At 46.1% G+C, this 20,987-nt stretch overlaps 1 protein-coding gene across 1 annotated transcript in view; it reads right to left on the reverse strand.

The window, feature by feature from the left end:
* PFKFB3 (6-phosphofructo-2-kinase/fructose-2,6-biphosphatase 3) overlaps positions 1 to 2,730 on the reverse strand; it is a 100,784-nt gene extending 98,054 nt beyond the window's left edge. The window contains exon 1 of the mRNA XM_084651877.1: positions 2,591 to 2,730. Within this exon, the coding sequence (XP_084508003.1) occupies positions 2,591 to 2,606 (16 nt within the window). The 5' untranslated portion in view covers positions 2,607 to 2,730. The remainder of the gene's footprint in view (positions 1 to 2,590) is intronic.
* Between the last annotated feature and the right edge of the window lie 18,257 nt (positions 2,731 to 20,987).

The raw sequence follows: 20,987 nt of genomic DNA on the forward strand, positions 1-20,987 counted from the left end.
AACGGTTCTGTCCTTCACCTGACAATACATATACAAATCTGAAATTGGCTGTCCAATCCAACCACAAAGATGTAAATCGGCACATGCTGCTCCGAGTCTCAGAAAGGAACAGAAGTACACTCCTAGGCTGGGATCACGCTCTGTATTAACATGCCTGCAAGCAAGCCTGTACACACCCTGATCACCTTGACACTTAGAACCAGTTCTCTTCTCCCCACATTTCCCTTTCCCTCTGGGTCACCCCCATCTTTCCTCAGGCCTCTCCTGGTCTTCCCCACACAAGTTCGGTATCAGTATTTTACTGCAGTTTTCCAGGCCTCTCCTCTGCAGTTGTCCTACCCTGTCTCACTCTTATCACACTGGGTCATCATCTCTGTTCAATGCGCCTCCTGTCAAACAGCCCAGCTGTGCTGATCTGGTGGAGTGAGAAAGAGAGAGCTGCTTAAAAGGTTGGGGAGGAGAGAGCTCACAGCAGGATAGGATGGAGGCTCATAAACTTTAAATCCTATGCCCCAGCCCTGCTGCCCCCCAACCCACACACACACACACACACACACACCATCCAGCCTGAAACTCCCCTTTCTCAATTTCATCCCTTAATTCCTCTTTACACCACCTTAACCAGTCCCTTCTCTGAGCAGCGCTGTAGGGTTAGATACTACACTTGCTTGAAGGGACTATTTCCCCCGTGGCTATCACTCAACCAAACTTTATGTATTCAACTCAGCCTTTCCTGATCAGTCGTCCCCTCAATCATTTTGGGTGAACTCTGCCTGCAGATCTAACTGTCATGCTGTTTTGGCAGCAGGGACACCAGAATAGAGCCCTCTCCTCCCAGAGAAGCTTATGTCACAAGTGTTTTGATGTACTAATCCTTTGAATAAGTATGTACATTATTCATACCTGCAGTCCAATCCCACTTTCTTGAGACAGCGAGTCCAGTTCTCCTCTCACACCACTCACTTCATTGGCGTTACTCCTGACACACACCAGGTTAAATGAAAGGAGAACGTGGCCCTTCATTTTTAAAAGGCGACCAGCGACTGGAAAGATTAAGCCTTTGGGGGTTATATGCTACACTGCGTCTGCTCAGAGAGGAGCAGTACAATGTTCATTTGAAATGTACTGGGGTTTTCTTCCTTTTGGTTTCCCACAGATGTCCTGCCCGATTCCCATTCTGCATCCCGGCACGCACCATGCTAGGATGTCACCGCTGTCACAGAACTTGCTGGCACACAGAGCTAACATGGGTGTACATGGGAAGGGAATTACTAACAATACCACCTAGCTTTTATATAACCCTCTTCATTGCGAGATCTTAAAGCACTTTGCAGAGGACCTCAGTAGTCACTATTCCTGTTTTATGATGGGGAAACTGAGGAACAGGGCTGTGAAGTGACTTGCCCAAGGTCGCTCAGCAGGCCACTGGCAGAGCCCGAAATTGAGTGCAGGTCTCCAGCGTCACAGTAAAGCTTCCCTTAAAGTAAAGGCACTGCATCGCAGCAGCCCCAGGAGGATGAGAATCTACTCCCTCTGCAGCACTCACCACTCCTACACTTATCTATGAGTGGCTCACAAGACAGCTAGTAGGTGCCTTTGTCCCCTGTAAGCTGTGTCCGTTCCCCATAGCACTTTAACCCCATGCTGGCCTGCAGAGCTTTGGGACAAGCAGACGGGACTGACTTCAGTCAATCACTGAAGTGGAACCTCACAGAAATGGGGATGGATTCAACCCTGTAATAAATCCACAACCACCTAGGAATTCCAGACTGCCACATTATGACAATTTCACTGTGGTTTCTGGGATAGAACTCAGCTCCTCCGGCTCCAGAAGCCCAGTCCCCTGCTAGAAGAGAATCTCTGTTAGCAGTCTAGGTCCTATGACACACAGTTGAGCAGTTCTGATTCTCTCCAGCAGAGAGCAAGGACAACACACACTAGCCAGGTCCTCTCAGCCTAAGTGGCCAAAGTCCATCCCACAACAAGGCAGGACTGATCCCTACTGTATGTTTTTCCATTGCTTTGTCCATTTTCAAACGACTGGCTCCCCCATTTCAGTGAGAGATGTACTTGAACTGTACAACAGCGGTTCGGTTAATCAAGGCGACCAATGCAGTAAAAAAGAGAGAGAGAGAGAGAGCGCCTTTCAAATAGGAAATACATATATCCCAGGTGCTTGTTCTAAGTCAATTAAACCTTGATCAGTTGATGTACCTATTATTAGCTGAAAGGGTGTGTGTGACTAACTCACACACTGTACCCACACGCAGCATAGCCCAGGGCAAGGCGGACAGTCAAATCCCAGCCCAAGCAAACAGGAAGCCAACCAGCTTTTCAAACCACCCCCTAAGCACAGCGCGGAAACCACCAGCAGCAGCAGCCCGGCCCTGGCCCCCCCAGATCAGCGGCGCCCAGTGTTCCCGCAGCCCCGGCCTTGAGCTGGAGGGGGGGGGGGTGCACCCCAAATCCCACCGTCCTCCTCTTTGCCATTCAACCCTCCTGCAGCCCCCGAGCCCGCTGCAGGGCCACGCCTCGCCTGCCGACCCAGGGGGGCAGGGGCAGGGGCATGTGCCCGCAGGGGCGCCCTTACCTTTTCGGAAGGGCATGATGAGCCGCGCGGCAACAGGGATCGCTCGGAGCCGGACGCCTGGGTTCCGCAGCCTCCCCCTGCCGGCGAGGCTTGTCCGTCCGTCCGTCTGTCTGTCTCTCAGAGGGAAACTGACATACTTGGTCAAGTCCCGGCTGCAAGCGGCGTCACCGGAGCGCGGCAGGAGGCAGAGGAGGAAGTTAAGCCCTTTAACCCGTCTCTCCCCGCAGCCGCCGGCAGAGCTGGCAGCCGCATGGGGCAGGGGTGCTCGGTCTGCAGAGATCGGGAGGGCAGGGAGTCGGGTGACCAGGCAGCAAATGTGAAAACTCAGGACTGGGGGGGGGGGTAATTGTGTGCCCCCCCCTGCCCACAAAAGAGCGCTACAGAGGCAAATGCAGTGGGTTGGTGCCCAGCTAAGCATTGTTAGAAAATAAGAAAAAGACCCCAAAATCGGGACGGTCCCTATAAAATCGGGACATCGAGCCGGGAGGGATGTTGGCGGGTGCTGAACTATCTGCAGCCGGGAGGACAATTGCCTGGGGTGCAGGGCGGGCATCTTTCCAAGGCATGGCTGGGACAGTCGACCTTTACAGCGAAGCAGGCCGGGGAGCAGAAACTGCCCATGCACCGAGGCTGTGGAGAGGGGACTCCAGTCTCCTCATTTAATATTTGCCTGGCTTCAGCCCCGAGGCAGAGGTGGCTTCAGATTTATGTATTTACCCTGGGCACAGAGAACAGTTGGGCCCCCTGCTTCCCCGGGGCCCAAGAACTGGGGAAGTCCTCGGGAGCCATGCACCTGCTTCCCCGGGGCCCAAGAACTGGGGAAGTCCTCGGGAGCCATGCACCTGCTTCCCCGGGGCCCAAGAACTGGGGAAGTCCTCGGGAGCCATGCACCCCCCCCACACACACACACTCTCTCTCTCTCTCTCATTTTTAAAGGAGGGCCAGGCCTGGCGCTCACTTTTGAACCTGGGCGGCGTAGCCTTAGGCAGGCGCAAAGCCCCTGCTAGCAGCACCAGCCTCTTTCCAGTGGGGGGGTTGAGGTGGGCCTGAGCCCCTCACCACAGGGCCCCACAACCTGCTTCTCCTCGACCTCCTCCCTCCCAAGGCCCCACCCGCAGGCCAGGCCGGAAGCTGGAGCCAGGCCCTAGTAAGAGCCAGCCAGCCTGGCCCCTGGGAGGAGCTCTGGACACTCCAGCTGCCCTGGACAATGTGCCCTGGGGGGAGGGGACATGGTCCAAGGGCTGCTCTTGGGCCCCCCAGGCCGGTGAAGGGTCCAAGGCTCCCCACAGTGGCCTGAGCTCCCTGCCCTGGCTCTGGCTTCCAGCCTGTCCAGGGGGTGGGGCATTACGAGGAAGAGGAGGAGCAAGGCGCAGGGCCACACTTCCCCTGCTGGTGCCTCCCCCCACTTCTACACATCTTCCAGTGCTCCTGCAGGGCCTCCAGATTGGCTGGGGCCCCTGGCCAGTGCATTACTCAGCCTAGGAGTACCTAGGAGCCCCAGCCATGGATCTAGGGTTGCCATTGTCCTGGAGCCTCCAGGATTAATCTTTAATTAAGGATTATGGCATGTGATGAAACCTCCAGGAACACTTCCAACCAAAACTGGCAACCCTATGTGGATCAGGGCCCCCTCCTGCTAAGTGCTGTAGGAACACAAAGATGGCCCCTACCCACAAAAGAGTGATACAGAGGCAAATGCAGTGGGTTGGTGCCCAGTCTATGAATTGCAGGTGCACTGGCCAAGGGGAGCTGTAAAAATAAAGAATTCCTCTCACTGTGTGTGCAGCTTGCAACCTCCAGCTCCACCCCACCTCTCATTGCATTTGCAACTGCTGTTGTGCAATCATCGCTAACTTCACCCACTCTCCTTCCTGGAACTCAAGGTAAATGCGTAGGCCTTCCACTCCATCGCAATGAGTTGCGTATACAGTGGGGAGGAAGGAGAGGAGTTCTATTTCCTATGCCATAGATGTGTAAATGCAATGGATGTGGGAACACGGATTATTATAATGACTGATTACAGTGCATTAATATGCAACAGGAGGGTGATCTTTACAAGGACATAGGACTAGCCTATACACTGAATACCACAAAAGGTGAATCAACACGAATTTAGTTATTTCGGTGCATGTTTGTGTGCACAGCCCATAGTTTCAAATGCAATGCAGTTGATAGGTATTTCTCTCCAGGATTAATGTAAAATCTATTGTTTACATTTGAACAGGATGGGGAAATTGGAATAGGATATCAGGCAGCTGCAAGAGGCGAGCCACCTACCCTTGGAAATTCACCGTGGTTACTCATTGCCCTCTCTAACAGACCTCGTTCAAGAGAAACTTCTTATGCTAAACAGAGCTGTATCCAATATATTTTTCTTCCAACAAAACAATAAGAAGCTGGCTGGCATGTTGTATGTTGCCATACCCCTATACTGAATAGAGTCAGGACTGCTCGTTGGAGTCATAGGCCATATACAAACTGTTAAATGTTGATTCCCCTTAGTACAGCAGGATCTGAAATCTACCACTGCCGTCACTGTGAAACCCTGCATGCCATTCTATGTAGCACAGCAATGCCCAGGCACTGCCCGTGGTCATGAATTTATTAGAGTCACAGCACTCTTATTGTGACTTTCGTCCGGGGCTCTCACCACATTTTGTGGGCAATTACGCAGGCAACTGCTGCTGCTTACGATAGTCATAACCGTCTCACTTTGCCCTGTGCTTCCTCAATCTCTTTTATTGTTCTGTAGGGCAAAGACTATCTTTCTGTGACCTGCCTAGCACAATGGGACCCTGATCCAGAGCCTCTAGGCACCCCCACAATACAAGTCATTAGTGAATCCTCACAACTCCTCACATGAGGCAGGTAAATATTAGACAGCTAAATACAGAAAGGGCGGTATTAAAGACAGTGCTAAGGCACCGGGGTACATTGATGGATGCTATGCAAATACCTGTGTGCAATAATAATTACAAAGGAGGGGACAGCCAGAGCATAGGTACAAGGGTTTCAGTAGCTTTGCTTTCTTCCTACTTCAATCTTTGTCAATGTAGAATAAAAATGTACATTGAGCATAAGTGTTCTACTGTGTGTTTAAAATCACATTACCTGCTACTTAGGCCTGGTCTACACTAGCGCTCTATGTCGATGTAAGTTATGCAACTTAAGTCAACGTAGCTTAATCAACTTAAAGCGGTGTCTACTCCATGCTATGTCAATGGGAGATGCTCTCCAGTCGACATAATTTATCCCCCTTAACAAGAGGTGGAAGTTAAGTCGACAGGAGAGCGCTGGCCTGTCGACTTACCACATCTTCACTAGTTAAATCGTTAAATCGATGCTACTGCATCAATCGCAGCAGTGCCGATTTAGCCTGTAGTGTAGACAAGGCCATAGGTTGTAAACCCTTTGGGGCACGGTCCTTCTTTTTGTTCTGTATTTATGCAGTGCCTGAGATGATGGGGTCTTTGTCCATGACTGAGGCTCCTAGGCCTTATGATCATTTACATCAGTGGTTTTCAAACCATGGGTTGCAACCCAGAACTGGGTCACGCAGGCTGCAGTCGGCACGGCCGACCAGGCCATTAAAAGTCCCGTTGGTGGTGCTGCCCGGCTAAGGCAGGCTAGTCCCCACCTGTTCTGACACCGCGCTGCGCCCCAGAAGCGGCCAGCAGGTCCAGCTCCTAGGCTCCATGTGCTGCCCCCCGCCCCCGAGCAATCCCATTGGCCAGGAACAATGGGGGGGGGCAGTGCCAGCAGGCAAGAGCCACATGGAGCTGCTTGCGTACCTCCACCTAGGAGCCAGACCTGCTGCTGGCCGCTTCCAGGGTGCAGTGCGGTCCGCGGTAGGCAGGAAGCCTGCCTCTGCACCCAACTGCGCCACTGACCAGGAGCTGCCAGAGGTAAGCCCACACACCAATCCCCTGCCCCATCCCTGAGCCCCCCCCACAAACCCAGAGCCCCTTCCTGCACCCCAAACCCCTCATCCCCAGCCCTACCCCAGAGCCCGCATCCGCACCCCAGGCCCTGACCCCCTCTCGCACCCCAGCCCTATGCCCCAGCCCAGAGCCCCCTCCCACACTCTGAACCCCTCATTCGTGGCCCCACCCCACAGCCCAAACCTCTGCCCCAGCCCTGAGCCCCTTCCACACCCCAAAGCCCTCATCCTAAACTCCACTGGGTCATGGGCATCAACAATTTTCTTCAACTGGATTGCCAGAAAAAAAGTTTGAAAACCACTAATATACATAACACACAGTAAGAGCCAGTAACTCCAGATTCTAATCCTGACTCGCTGTGGGGCACTGCAGCAAATGGGACTCAGCACAGATGCCAGGGTGGTGCTCATTACAAGCTCAGGGCCCAAGTCAGTAATGAGCCAATAACTGAGCATGGTGCTAGGAAGCAGTATGTTGTTACAAGCGTCACGGCAGTTTTGGAGAGGGTGTGTCAACCCCAGTGCTCAAATTCCCTATCTGAATGCTTAAATCCTGCCTACATTTCCTCTGTGGGTTCAGTTGGTCACATGCTGCTTAACTTCCGGCCCTGAACCTTGCAACATTTCTGCATGCTGTGAAGACAGCAACCCAACCCCAACTCAAAGAGGAAGAGTTGCAAAGCATTTGGGGATGCTTTGGGATGAAGATTATTTATTTGACCTAGACGAGGATTTTCCCTGAGCTAGGAGCCTGAGTCCACTTTCTCCATAACTGGACACAGAGGGGAAAGGATGTTATTCATGGCTCTAAACCTCATCTCTATTTAAAATTCCCTGTATCAGGGATTTTCATCATACATTGAAATGTTAGCAGTAGTTTTATTGTTCTCATTCTCCCTCCCCAACATCTTCACGTGTGTTTAATTCACTCTGGGCCAGATTCTGAGTAGCACCTTATTTTACAATTAGCCCAGTTTACATCAGGGAGGCTACTCATGAAATAAGGTGCTACTCAGTGGGATGAAGGGTATCTAAATCCAGCTCTCTGTGTGTACATCAAAACAGGTGCATGCACCAGGAAGGGTAAACATGAGCAATTAATTTCTCACAGCATATTCTCATCATAGGCCAACAGAACGTAATAGGGACATGTAAAGAGAAACTGTTACCCATGGACCTCTCCAGGCCAACTGGCAAGGGGGATACAAGAATACCCTGATTCAGGTATGTACATTCTGGTTCTCCAAAGAGCTTCATGTGAGGTCTTAAATGAAAGCCAGGGTCACACTGGTCATTAATATCATTGTGAAATGTACGTACAGGTAATAGATAAGGAGTTATTTATCTATACTGAAAATACTTTCTTCGATTCGCTATCACAGCGGAGGTGGAGAATCATAGAAGTGTAGGATTGGAAGGGACCTCAATAGGTCATCTAGTCCAGTCCCTTGCACTGAAGTGGGAATAAGTATTATCTAGAACACCTCTGAGAGATGTTTGTCTAGTCTGTTCTTAAAAACCTCCAATGATGGTGATTCCACAACCTTCCTAGGCAATTTCTTTAACTGCTTAATTACCCTGACAGGAAGTTTTTCCTAGTAGCTCACGAAAGCTCATGCTCAAATAAATTGGTTAGTCTCTAAGGTGCCACAAGTACTCCTTTTCTTTTTGCGAATACAGACTAACACGGCTGTTACTCTGAAACCTATTTTCTTAGCTAAATCTCCCTTGCTGCAACTTAAGCCCATTACTTCTTGTCCTATCCTCAGTGGATAAGGAAAACACCTTCTCTTTTTAACAACTTTTTATGTACTTGAAGACTTATGTCCCACCTCAGTCTTCTCTTCTCCAGACTAAACAAACCCAATTTTTTCAATATTTCCTCACAGGTCATATTTTCTAGACCTTTGATCATTTTTGTTGCTCTCCTCTGAACCTTCTCCAAGTCTTTCCTGAAGTATGCTGCCCAGAACTGACCACAATACTCCAGTTGAGGCCTTCTTAGTGTTGAAGAGAGTGGAAGAATTATTTCTTGTGCCTTACTTACAACACTCTAATATATCCCAGAATGATGTTTGGCTTTTTTGGAACGCTATTGCAGTGTTGATGTATTTAGTTTGTGATCCACTATAATCCCTAGACCCTTTTCTGCAGCACTCCTTTCTAGGCAGTAATTTCATTTCTCATTTTGTATTTGTGCAATTCATTATTCCTTCCTAAGTGGAGTACTTTGCATTTGTCCTTATTGAATTTCATTCTATTTATTTCAGACCATTTCTCCTGTTTTTTTCAAGATCATTTTGAATTCCAATTCTTTCCTCCAAAATGCTTGCAACCCCTCCCAGTTTGCTGTCTTCTGGAAATTTTATAATTGTACTCTCTGTGATGCCACCAAACAAGTGCCAGCTCAAGCCGAAGTCCCCATGTGTCAACTCAACACTGACAAATATGTAGCTGGAATCAGTCTGGTTTACCTGTGTGTTAGTATTGTTACAATGGTATTAGAATTCTAAGAATGTGTTTAGACTTGATTGAATGCTTGTGAGTTGCTGGATGCATTAATCTCACTTGTAACATCTGTATCCCTTATTCAAGGTAATGTTTGAGTGGTTGTATTTGAGCCTCAGGGGCTGTGTAAATCACTAGACAGGAGAGTGGCACTAACCAACATGAAGTGCTGATCTCCAGCAGAAGGTATTACATCTTGTCTGACAGGAAAGGTCCATTGACACCCACTGGACTATTGTGGGATGTTAAAGAGGACAAACAAACAATGTTGGTTGTTCTGCCCTCCTGTTGGATCATATTAAAGAAGTTCTGTATTAAAATCACAAATGAGTTTGATTCCCCATAATTAGTAATACCCTGGAATTTAAACTAAGAGGTCTCTTGTTTTTTGATCTCTTGTGTTTACTATTTCTCTCCCTCTCTGTGTGAAACTTGCAAGCTGCTAATTGTGTTAGTACATCCTAAGACAGAGTCTGTTCTCAAAGCAATACTTTGAAACAACAACAACTACTCACACAGAGAGAGACTCAAAGCGATACTTTGTAACAACAGAAATAGCACACAGAGACTCCCCGCCCTTTTGTTGTATTTATCTCGCTTTGTTAACAATTGTGATTAAAATAGAGATAGAGGATGTATGTGGATGGATGCTTGGTATGGATAATAACTGAATGATCAGGGAGGTGCCAGCCTAAGAAACCAGTGTCCATCGGCCAAAGAAGGCGTCAAGTGGAGACAACCAGAGGACCCCCGGAGGGCAGACTGGAATCCACCCAACAGCCTCAAGGATGGGAGAACCGAAGAACAACATGGAGCCGTCAGGAATGTGCCATCTGCTGATTGATTCAGCAACAGCATGATGAAGCAATTCCCATAAACTGGCATAAGAAGAAATTCCTATAAAAATGGACTCTAGAAACTGAGAACTTTGGGGTCTGATTCTGCAAACCAACTTCCAGGAGCGTCAGATGTGCATCTGACAAGGCCCTGCTCCCTCCTTATGTCCAGGCCACCTGGCCAGTGGCTTGGCATGAGCAACTCTAAGGCTGGTAACTATGATAACAACCTTGCAGAACCTGTGTCTGTGTGTATGAATGAATGTGTGAATAAATATGAAATTGAATGGAATGTTATAGCTATACCCAACTGCTTACTATGATTCTTTCTGTATTCACAATAAATGTGGCATTTTGCCTTATTCCCTTTAATAAGATCCTGCTGGTTTTTATTTATTGGTATAACACTCCGCCCCATAAAGACAAGTCATGCAAAGTGGATTCCTCCCATCAGCTGAGTTTGCAGCTCAGAGCACATGGCCTTATTGGGATCCAGGAAGTGGATGGGCAAAGCCCGCCCACTGCTAAAGGACCCCCCCCCCAGCCTAAGGGGGGGTCCACAGGACCTGGAAAACCAAATAATTACGGGGGACAACTAATGAACAACAGGGGCAGGAGTGTGGTCAAAGGGTCAAACGAAGGGAACCAGATGGGGACACTGAGCAGAGGACCCCAGACAGTGCCCACTGCTCTTCAAAGGTGTCAAGGGAGTCAGTTGGTGCCGCCCAGAGGAATTCTGCCCGGAGGCGTGAATGGACAGAGGATCGGAAATAGACCCCACATGGCAGGAGCGGGATAAAAACCCCAAATGGAAGAAACAGGATCTTTATGCTGCTTGCACTCTGGGGAAGGGAGCAAAGTTTACTAGGCATAAGCATGAGATTCCCAGCTGCAAAGGCCATATGAACTTTTTATTATAAAAGTTTCTGTTTTCTTTTGAAAACTAAGATTATATCTCATTTGTGTGTATATGTTTACTTGTTTTAACTCAGTAAATAACTCATTTCCTTTTCCTATTTAATAAATCTTTAGATAGTTTATTGTAGGCTTGGCTACAAGCATTGTCTTTGTGGGAGATCTAAGGTGCAATTGTAAATCAAAGTTTGAAACTCACTTCCCTCCTTAGCCCATGAGAGCCCAGATTTGTTACTCTTCCAGGCAGACCGTAAAACCCGCCTTTCCCCCAGGCATTGAGCAGGTTGATGTGCTGGAGCAGAGAGTAATGATCTCTGGATGATCACTTAGGGGTGAGGGCTTGGGGAATAGACACATCTTCATTTTTTATATATTGAATACATTTGTTTTAATCCATGGACAGTACCTAGGGTGTAAACTGGGTACTATAAAGTTTAAACAGGTAAATAAAGGAGTTGGGTAGAGCTGACCCAGAGCTTTGGATTTCTTGATCATTGTACTTTGAAAATCTCACCCACACTGTTGCAGGGTCCCATCTGTTTGCATCAGATTTAAAAAAAAAAAAAGGAAGGAAGCTATTCTAATAGATACTAAAATGTCAGCTGAACTAAACTAAATGCAGTTCAGAGGCAGAAAGCTAGAAAGATTTTTGCTCTTACCTGTCCATGCAATGCCAGAGCAGAAACAATGTGAGATGGGTTGCTGTTTTGCTAGCACTTCCCTAACAGGCCCAGCCACACCCTCCCTATGACCTCTCTTTAAAGAGTTTACTCAGGTGATTCTAGGGTAAGCTGAAAAGAGGGATGGGAATATACTCCCCCCCTCCCCTTAGGTTTGTTTGTAAGAGCCGTCCAAAGTGTTCAGTTATTTTGGTTCGCAGATTTAAAGCACAAGTTCAATTAAGATCCCAGCTGAGGTGTGTAATGATGGGGACGGCTGCTGTGCTACAGGCAAGTGGCAGTAAGGTGATGGTAGCTAGCTGCCCATAAATTAGAGCTGGAGACAGATTCTGAAATTCTTCATCAGGCATAAATCTCAGCAAAACTGATGAGGATTTTGCCTGAGAAACTACTTCAGGATTTGGCCCTCAGAGCTGCTAATTACTTGAAATATTTTTCCTTCCTGGGCATGCTCCTAGAAGTGAAATGTGCTGAAGTCACAGAAGTAATGAGCATGCCAGATCGTCTAGTACATTTTGGTGTCAATGATTTAATTCGTGATCTGTGCATGGCATTTACCAGTCTGCACTGCTCATTGTCTCATCCACACAATCAATCTGATACAGTGCAAATATCCCACTAACTTCCATGGCTATTGGACTGGGTCTGCCCCGGGTGGTGACACAGGCTGTCAGTCAGCCTGGGAAATAGAAAACAGAGGAGAATTACAGGGTCTTCTCTGTGTCCAGCAGCCAGGAAAAAGAATCCCCTTTATATTCATTACAACCAAGCCCTCTTTTCTACGACTCTGTGGTATTACCCTCATCTCCTGCCCATCTTGTGTCCAAGCACTGAACAAATAATGATTACATTAAGCACGCCCTGGATTTATATAAGTAAAGAGTATGGGGGCTGAAATGTAACACCAGGATAAAGTGCTCAGCATTTCTTTAGGGGAGGCATAGAAAGCTCTCTGGCTTTTCCCAGGGCATTCAGTGCGGAAGAGCCGATTACATATCGGTAGCTGCCCAGCCAGGAAATTAGTATTGAACTGTTCTAACATTCCAGTAAGTAACAGAGTCATCCTATACTGAAGCACGTGTTAGGGTATGGAAAGATGTGTGTGAAGATTGGGGGTGGCAGCAGTGATGCAAACAGGGCACCATTTATGGATTAAGGTAAAGCACAGGTTGTTTCCAATGAGGATTTCTGTATAACGAATGTATCGCAGCCTAACCCAGATGAATTTTTTTTTTTTTTTGCTGAACTCCAGCGTTAGAGCTCACCTCACCATATCACAGAGATTGGGTGTTTTATAAATGCCTTGAGACAAGCCATCAGATTAGACTGAGAGCTGTCAAAAATGCAGAGCCATACACTGTTGTACAAATCAATGGGCCGATGAGTCTAGTATCCTGTTTTTAACAGTGGTCAATTCTGGATGCTTGAGATGAAGGCATAAAATCTATGTATCAGACCTAACTGCATTTCCCCTTGGCAATAGCTTCTTCAGCCCCATCTTCCCCTGCCACCATGGCTTTCATGGCTTTTCTTCTGTTTCTGCAGCTGCCTCCATGAGCTGATTTAGAAGCATGGCCTTGTGTCTTGCATGTAGTTAGCTCTCCCTTAGAATCTGACAACCATTCTATTGATGTCAAGGGGTTTAGAACTGATACAACATGTATAACTAAATATAAAATTCCTGCTATAATGAAATCTCTCAGCCATTCTTACAGCACCTTTTGGATGAGATGTGTTTAGAAACCAATCCTGCTTCATGTAGCCCTGGCTACAATTATCCTTATTGTGATGCAGGTTATTTACAGAGAGCTAAATCCTGAAGTCTTTATTCAGTTTCTATTCAGGGAAAACTTTCCATTGAACTGGGAGTTTTGCTTGGAATGTCTATTAGCAGGGTAAGGGCGCCAGGATTTGCCTTTGCTTTCTTGGACAAATTAGAAATAAAACTGGGTGCAGCATTTCTAAACTATTATATGGAAAGTAAACTGGAGAATGGAAACAATAATACAAGTGGCTTCTTACTGCTGCCCAACTTTTCAGGAGTAAGTTTATTTTCATATTTGAGCTAAATCCCTGGCGTACTCAGTGTGGTCGGGGAGCTGAATTCTTGCAGGTGGGAACAATGCTTTGTTTGTATATTCCGAAATGAATGTGATATCAACCCGCTGTGGGGCTCTGTGCTTTATTCTGGATTTCACCACTGCTGACTGCTAAGAGAAAGGGAGGAAACGCTGGAAAGCTACAACAGTGAGGAGCAGAGAAAGCAGATGTGAAGAAAATAATACTGTTCATTGGTCAATCTCAAACGGTTCTACAAGGAGATCAGAATCATTAGCCCCATTTTACAGATGTGGAAAATGAGGCACAGGGGAAGGGAAGTGACTTGACCAAGCCCACCCAGAAGGCCAGTAGTAGAGCCAGGATTAGAACCCCAAGCTCCCGAGTCACAGCCTAGTGTGCTGTCCACTAGGCTATACTGCATCACAAGCAAAAGAATGGCCGTGCTGGGTCAGACCAATGGTCCTTCTAGCCCAGTATCCTGTCTTCGGACCGTGGCTGGTGCCAGATGTGTCAGAGGGAATGAACAGAGGAGGGCAATTATCAAGTGATCCATCCCATCATCCAGGCTCAACTTCTGGCAGTCAGACGTTTAGGAACTCAGAGCATGGCATGGCAACGCTGACCCTCTTAGCTAATAGCCATTGATACAACTAGCCTCCATTAATTTATCCTGGTATCACACCCTCCAATTAACAGTACTCTTTGTTCCTTTGGCTTTCACCCTCTCTAAGTTTCTATTTCAGTCGTCCAATCTTCACACCCATTCTTTGTTCTCCTTATCCACGTAAAACCTTGCTCTCTGGTTTAGAAAGGCTGTTAGCATTTTAGCTCCTTCATGCTAAAAGATTCAAGAGTTGAGCTCCTCCGAGCATCAGTCACATTCTAATTACAAGACACTCCTCCCTGACATGGAGTCGGTAAGAAAACAAGATCAGGGTTAGCGTAGGTATGGTAATGCACATGACTCACTCCAATAAGCTGGCTTTAGCACTGACTAGCATGATCAAGTTTGTTATAAACTCTTGCCACTGGGAGCTAGGAGAATCATAAAGGCTGTTTCTATGGAGAGGGAAGGCTGCACTCAGGTATATCTGTGGAGAGCTGAGAGCTGTCAGATTCACCCGGCATTTTTTAATAACGCTAAAAGCCCTGCCCAACATTCATTAATTTCCCCTACATTATCTTGCTTGCTGAGCTGTGGTTATAGTGACTCAAAGACTCGAGAAATGGCGTATAAACATCATTTCATTAAAGGAACAATAAAGGCAAAAATACTTTATCTAGACCAGCAGGAAGGGGGGACTGGGCGAAGAGGAAGAGGAAGCTGACTTTACAAGGTTAGTTTTTGATTGGAGAGAATTTCAGAGTTCATGGAGACTTTGGTGGGAGAAAAAAAGAGGGGAGGTAGAATTAATCTTTAGGATACAAATATTTTCCTGACTACCTGATAAATGGATGAGTTTGTGTGTGTGTATGAAAGTCTCCAAACGGGCTAAAATTTTCAGCACCACTGCAGTAGATTGTTATAACAAACTATTATAATTACACACAATTTGCCCATCTCTAACATCGTTCATCTAAGAAGCACAAACTCCTCTGAGGTCAATGTTTATTATTAAGCTCATTTTACAGATGCATAAATGGAGCTTCAGAGAAATAAAGAGATTTCCCTGAGATTATGTGCTCACAGCAAGTTAGTAACAGAGCCAGGAATAGAACCCAGGCGTCCTACCTCCCTAACCACAGCTCTAAGCACTGAACCTTACACTACCTCCCTATGTTAGGAGATGCCCCGCCGCCATCCCTTGCAAAATAATGCACCGGCTCTTCCATGGTCAACATTAGAAAACTGGGAAACCAAACATATTTATCAAATAAATTACTTTACAAGTGAGAGGAACAACCACCCCTTGAGGACATTCAGCATTCCAAAGGTGAAAGTCACCCTTCTGATGAGGGGCAGGATAGGGGTGGATTTCATCCAATATCTGTGCAATCTTATGATAGACACTTCAACATGACTTAAGTTGGTTTCATGCTGGATTCTCTGTTATTCAATGGCCATATTGTCTTTCAAAGTACATTGATTACCAAAGTCTCTGTTGTTGTGTGAGCGCTTTGGAGCAGGAACTGTCTTTTTGTAGGGTATTTGTATAGCACCTAGTACAATGGGGGGCTGATCCATGACTCCTAGATGCTACTGCAGACAAATAATAAATATTTACACTAGAAAGCAATGAGCCAAGATTTGGGGGCCAAATGGAGCATGGATTTAGTGCATTAATTTTCTATAATACTGTAGTTCACGGTGAATTCAGTATTGGTGCCAGTCTTGCAGATGAGGTCCTCTCTCCACAGACCAGATATAGCTCAGGATGCTTTAGTGCAAGTTTCCCTGTTACTGCCACCAAACTGATCTGGAGTGACCACCTCTAGGCATAATGATGAAGTGGATTCTCCATATTCTTTCAGTCCTGGGCCTCTCTCCTGAGATTTCTAGGCAGGGTGTCAATGGAGATGGTAGTTTCCGTGACACAGATACCAGCCACCAAAGAACTGAACTGAAACCAATGTCATTTCACATAAGCCACAAAGCTGATCAGATGGTAAAGGATTCTGAACATACCATCTCTGACTCCGGATTTGAACCATTAATGAGTAGGTGACTAGAATCATATCTTTAGCATCATTGATCCACACAGTGGCTAATGTTATTTTCAGGATTGTTTTATCACAGCCACAACCACCAAAGCGGTTTCTTTAAACAAGGAGTAAATTTATCACAAGCTCTTGGCTACATGAATCAGCAAAAAGAGGGGTTTACTATGCTTCATCACAGCTGTGGGAAATCCATCTCTTATACAGGCTCATCTAATGTCCTGCCAGCATCAGACAAAATCAAGTCCCCTTTCCAGAAGATGTAACATGGGTAATTAAAGTGTTTAGAAAATAGAAAGCATTTGCTTTGGCACAGTGGAAAACCCCTAATTTTGATTCTGACAGCTGCCAAGCAGGAAACTGGAGACTGGTTGTATCAATAGACAACCCCAGTCAGTCAGCTAATCTGTGGCATTGCCTGCCTGGCCTGCAGAAGGCTGCACTTTTATGTGAAACTGCAGACAGCTGGTTTATAAACTGAAACATTGCATGACAAACTGCAGGAATTTTCAAAGCAAAAATAGTACATCAATAAAATCCTCAAGTCAGAACTAGGCTGTATGTACCGGCCTTGGACCATGTCAAATTAACGTCATGAGTATATATTCTACTAGTGTCAGTCTGCATGGCTCATGTAGAAAAAGCCAAAGGCACGGCCTCACTAGAGAGACAGACTATCTTGTAAGAGCCAAATCCACTAATGCATTTTGATAAACACCTGCGCTGACATTTCTTAGTATTTATATTTCATTTTCTTCCAATATATTATCAAACCTCTTATTTGTTTGTAATGCTCATGTGAATTAAGTGTACGAGAAAAGTGCTGGTTTGACAGCAAGCCCTCTATTAAGCACAGCATGGGCAGCATGTGCTTTCCCACGCTGCCCAACCCAGACCTAGAGGAAGTTGACTCTTTAGAGCTAAGAAGCCAGTTTGGTCTTCATGGTCCACTCAACCCTCAGCCTTCCAATAAGAGAACCAATTGCGAGGCTATTTTAAATGATGTGGATTATGAATGTCAGCCAATATATTAGTAGTTCTTCGCTGGCAACAGTAGATCTTTAGGTCCGCTGTACAAGTGGGGAAAGAGGCAGCAAAACTATTTCCCACCTCCCGCTTCTATATATACTTGGTGCAAAGAGCCACTCATCCATTCCCACAGATTGCTGAACCATATGATCAGAATGAACTCTGAGCATTCGTACAGCAGCAAAAGCATTATCAATGGCATGAACTTTGTCTCAAGTTGGAAGCCAGGGGCTAGACCCCAGGGAGCCCTAAGATACAGATTCCAGTCCTAACGGCCAAGATTCTATGGGCCTGTCACTTAACTTCTCTGCCTGTTGTCCCCATTGTAAAATCAGCTCCTACACAGCCCCCTCATGAGTAAAGAGCCCTTTCAGCTCCTCAGGAGGAAGGCTCTACAGAAGTAGAAAGTGTTACTTTGATGAACACTGTATAAAAAGGGAAATAAAAAAGGGATTAATTAGAAATAGGACTTTATTTCCCTCTCAGTGGGTTTTAGAGTTGCAGCATCGTTTTGTTTTACTGCTCCTAATTCACCATCTGGCAGCATCCAGAGGCCTCAAGCAGGACCAGGATCTCAAATGCGCTAGCTGCTGAACAAATACAGAAAGAAAGAAAGCTCTTGCTTGGGAGAATTCATTCAATTCCCGAACTACATTCAGCATTAAAGCATTGATTTAATTTCCATAGAGCTTTTGAAAGAAAGAGAACACAGAAGACTTCACGAAGGTGCATGTTAGCCTTGTGGAAACATGGATTTTCTTCTAATGACAGATTCTATACTGTGCCCCTCTTCTGGTAAATTGGCCTGGGCACTCACACCCAGAGCAAACACAGGAGTTTGATTTCAACTTATAAGTGAGCCAGGCAAGGCTAGCGTTCATGCAGAGCGCAACACAAAAATCGCACCCACCTCTTTCTTATTTTAGAAGATTCTGCAGAGAATCTGACATTTTGGGCAGTTATTAAAAAAACAAAAACTCTCCCAGCAGTGGGTTCTTTTGTTTCTATTGAATTTAAACATTTTTACCCCAGGGGGCTGGGTTACAATCCCAACTCTGCCCCTGGCCGGTTTGGTGACCTTAGGCAAGTTACTTCCTGTCTCTGTACCTCTCTTTCTCTTTGTCTGTTATGCCTATTTAGATCCAGTTCCTTGAGGTGGGGACTGTTTCTTCCTATTTGTACAATGCCTCACACAATGGTGGCCTAAGCAGTTTGGGCCTCTGGGTGCTATCAATACAAATAATGCAAAACATTTTTGCTTGCCTGTTTGGTCTGGATGTTGGTTTGCAAGATTGATATTGAGCTTGGAGTACTTTTCTTTTCCTGCCTGGCTACCACATCACAGCTATGCATGTCTTACTTAGCCTGTCTCTAAACTATCTCCAACCATGCCTTCCAAAAGTTAAGCACTGAAGCCCAATTCCCAGAGGTACCAAACAACCAAAGCATCTACTGACTGATGGGAGCTACAACTGTCCAGCACCTCTGAAAATCAGGCCCCTTAAATATAGTTACATGCCTAACTTTGGGCAGCAAAGATAAAAAATTCTGGCCTTAACACTTCATGCTGTAAAACCTAGACTCTTCCTTGGCAAGTGGATACATAATATAAACATGTTCTTTTTCTTCTTAATTCATGCTAGCTGGCCACTTTCCTCTCCTGTTTTAATGGTTGCCCATTTAAGGCATCAGGAGCGTTAAAGAAAAAAAGTAAGGCATTCAAGCCCCACACTAATCAGATTATTTAAGACACACAGAGAGATGTGTGTGTGTGGAATGTGTCACTTACTTGTCACTCTTCACTTGAAGATAAGAAACTTTTAAAAAAGAGCGAGGGAGTATTGGATTCTGTGGGTAATGTGCATTTGCAGAAGGTGATGAACAGCTGAGAGAATAAGAAATGATAGATTTGAGTGAGTAGCGGTTTAAGGTGTAGGTGTGGAAAGTTATTTCAGGAATTAATGGGAACATAAGCAGGCACTCACAATTAGAGCTTTTAATGTTGGAGGGGGAAAAAATACAGGTGGTTGCACAGATTACCTGGGGGTCGAGATCCACCAAGGGACTTAGGCTTTGCAACACTGAGTATTGCAGCACCCAACTTCAGACACCTAGAAAATCTAGGAACACTGGAATCCACAAAGTTAGGTGCCCAGGCTCCCTGTACAATGAATGGAGAGAGAGGGGCACCTAAGAATCCGACCCACAAAAGCCACCACCCTAGGCAGAAAGCCACCTAAGCTAGCCAGTGGGAGATGCCAACGAGAGGTGTGTGCACTAAGCCATGCCTCTCTCAGAATAAGCGCCTAAGTCCAGGCTGCAGGGAGGTACCTGTCTCTGCTAAGCAACCCATGAATGAGCACCTGCTGCCTGGAGCCAGGTGGTTCCAGCACCAAAGGCATTTTTTGCAGGAACAAATTAATTGCCTGTCTCGCCCCACACAGAACAGGAGAACAAGGTGGTGGTGCCAGAGTCCACCTTATAACTTTTAGCCCAGTGGTTAGAGCACACACCTGGAATGTGGGACACCCAGGTTCAATACCCCCGAAGGATTTGGACAGAGACCACTCACCTCTCAGGAGCATGCTCTAACCACTGAGCTGTGGGACAGTCATTCTGACACGCACTCACAGGAAGAATGGTTTTAAAGTTTTGTTTCTTGGACACCAATAGCTGGTCACAAACACAGGCCACACCCCTTTACTCAGGAAATGCTTAAAGGCAGTAAATTAGGGCATCCACATTTGGTGAAGCAAGTGCAATTAATAAGTGACACAGTTTAAAGGACATTTTAGGGCAGATTTGGGTAGAGTTAAATTGGGATGCTCAGGTCAGGGTATTTCAACAGTGCCTTTGTTCGAATGATCTGACTTTTACAAAGAAGTTAAGCCTCATCCTTATTACAGGCATTTCCTCATCTTAAACATGGGAAACCTAAAACGCAAAGAGGCTGTTCTAGGTCACAAAGTAAATCGATGGCAGAGCTGAAAATAGAACCCGGATCCCGTGCCCCCAGTCCTATGATTTATCCATAGGCCACGCTGCTGCTCATTCAGGAATAACTCCTTAATGTCTGTAGTCAAGGTTTTGTAGGAGCAGATCCCAACCGTCGCCACCAAGAGACTGTAGGCTTAACAGTCCAAAACACAACGTGCAGGTGACTGATTTGGAGGTCAGGTCTTGAAGGACAGAAAAATCTGCATTTAAAACAGTGAAGAAGCAGATATACAAGTCTTGTTTTTTAAAAAAAGCTTGTAAATCAGGACACAAAGGTTCACACAGAGATTGCTGGGAAGTAAACAGACAAAAATACCATAAGCAAAAAAATCCAACAAGATCAAGGTGTTTGTTTTTTTTAAGGGATCAGCTGATAAAAATGCAGTGACATAAGATATTCACAGCACTGATCAACTACTGGCCTACACCCATAAAAATACATTTATACATGGGGAAAAGACATCCAAGTATCTCACCCTCCAGCAAGCTAAAAGGCTCTTGAGGCTCGTATCCATTTTAAAACCTTTGTATGATTCCTGTGGCACTTCTACTGTGACACAAGTTGGGTAAGAGATAACCACCCAGGGCCATCTATCTTTCTCTCTCTCTCTCTCTCTCTCTCACACACACAGACATAAGGGAAAAGTGTCCCAAGCCCAAGGCATCAGTTATTTCACAAAACAATGGAGTAAGCTGTTATGTACAAGTCAATGCGAGACAGAACAGTTTTAGTGTTCTTTGTATCCAGCTCTTCACAGTCTTTTGGATTCTTA

Source organism: Lepidochelys olivacea (assembly GCF_965140295.1).
Source record: "Lepidochelys olivacea isolate rLepOli2 genome assembly, chromosome: 1".
Lineage (NCBI taxonomy): Eukaryota > Metazoa > Chordata > Testudines > Cheloniidae > Lepidochelys > Lepidochelys olivacea.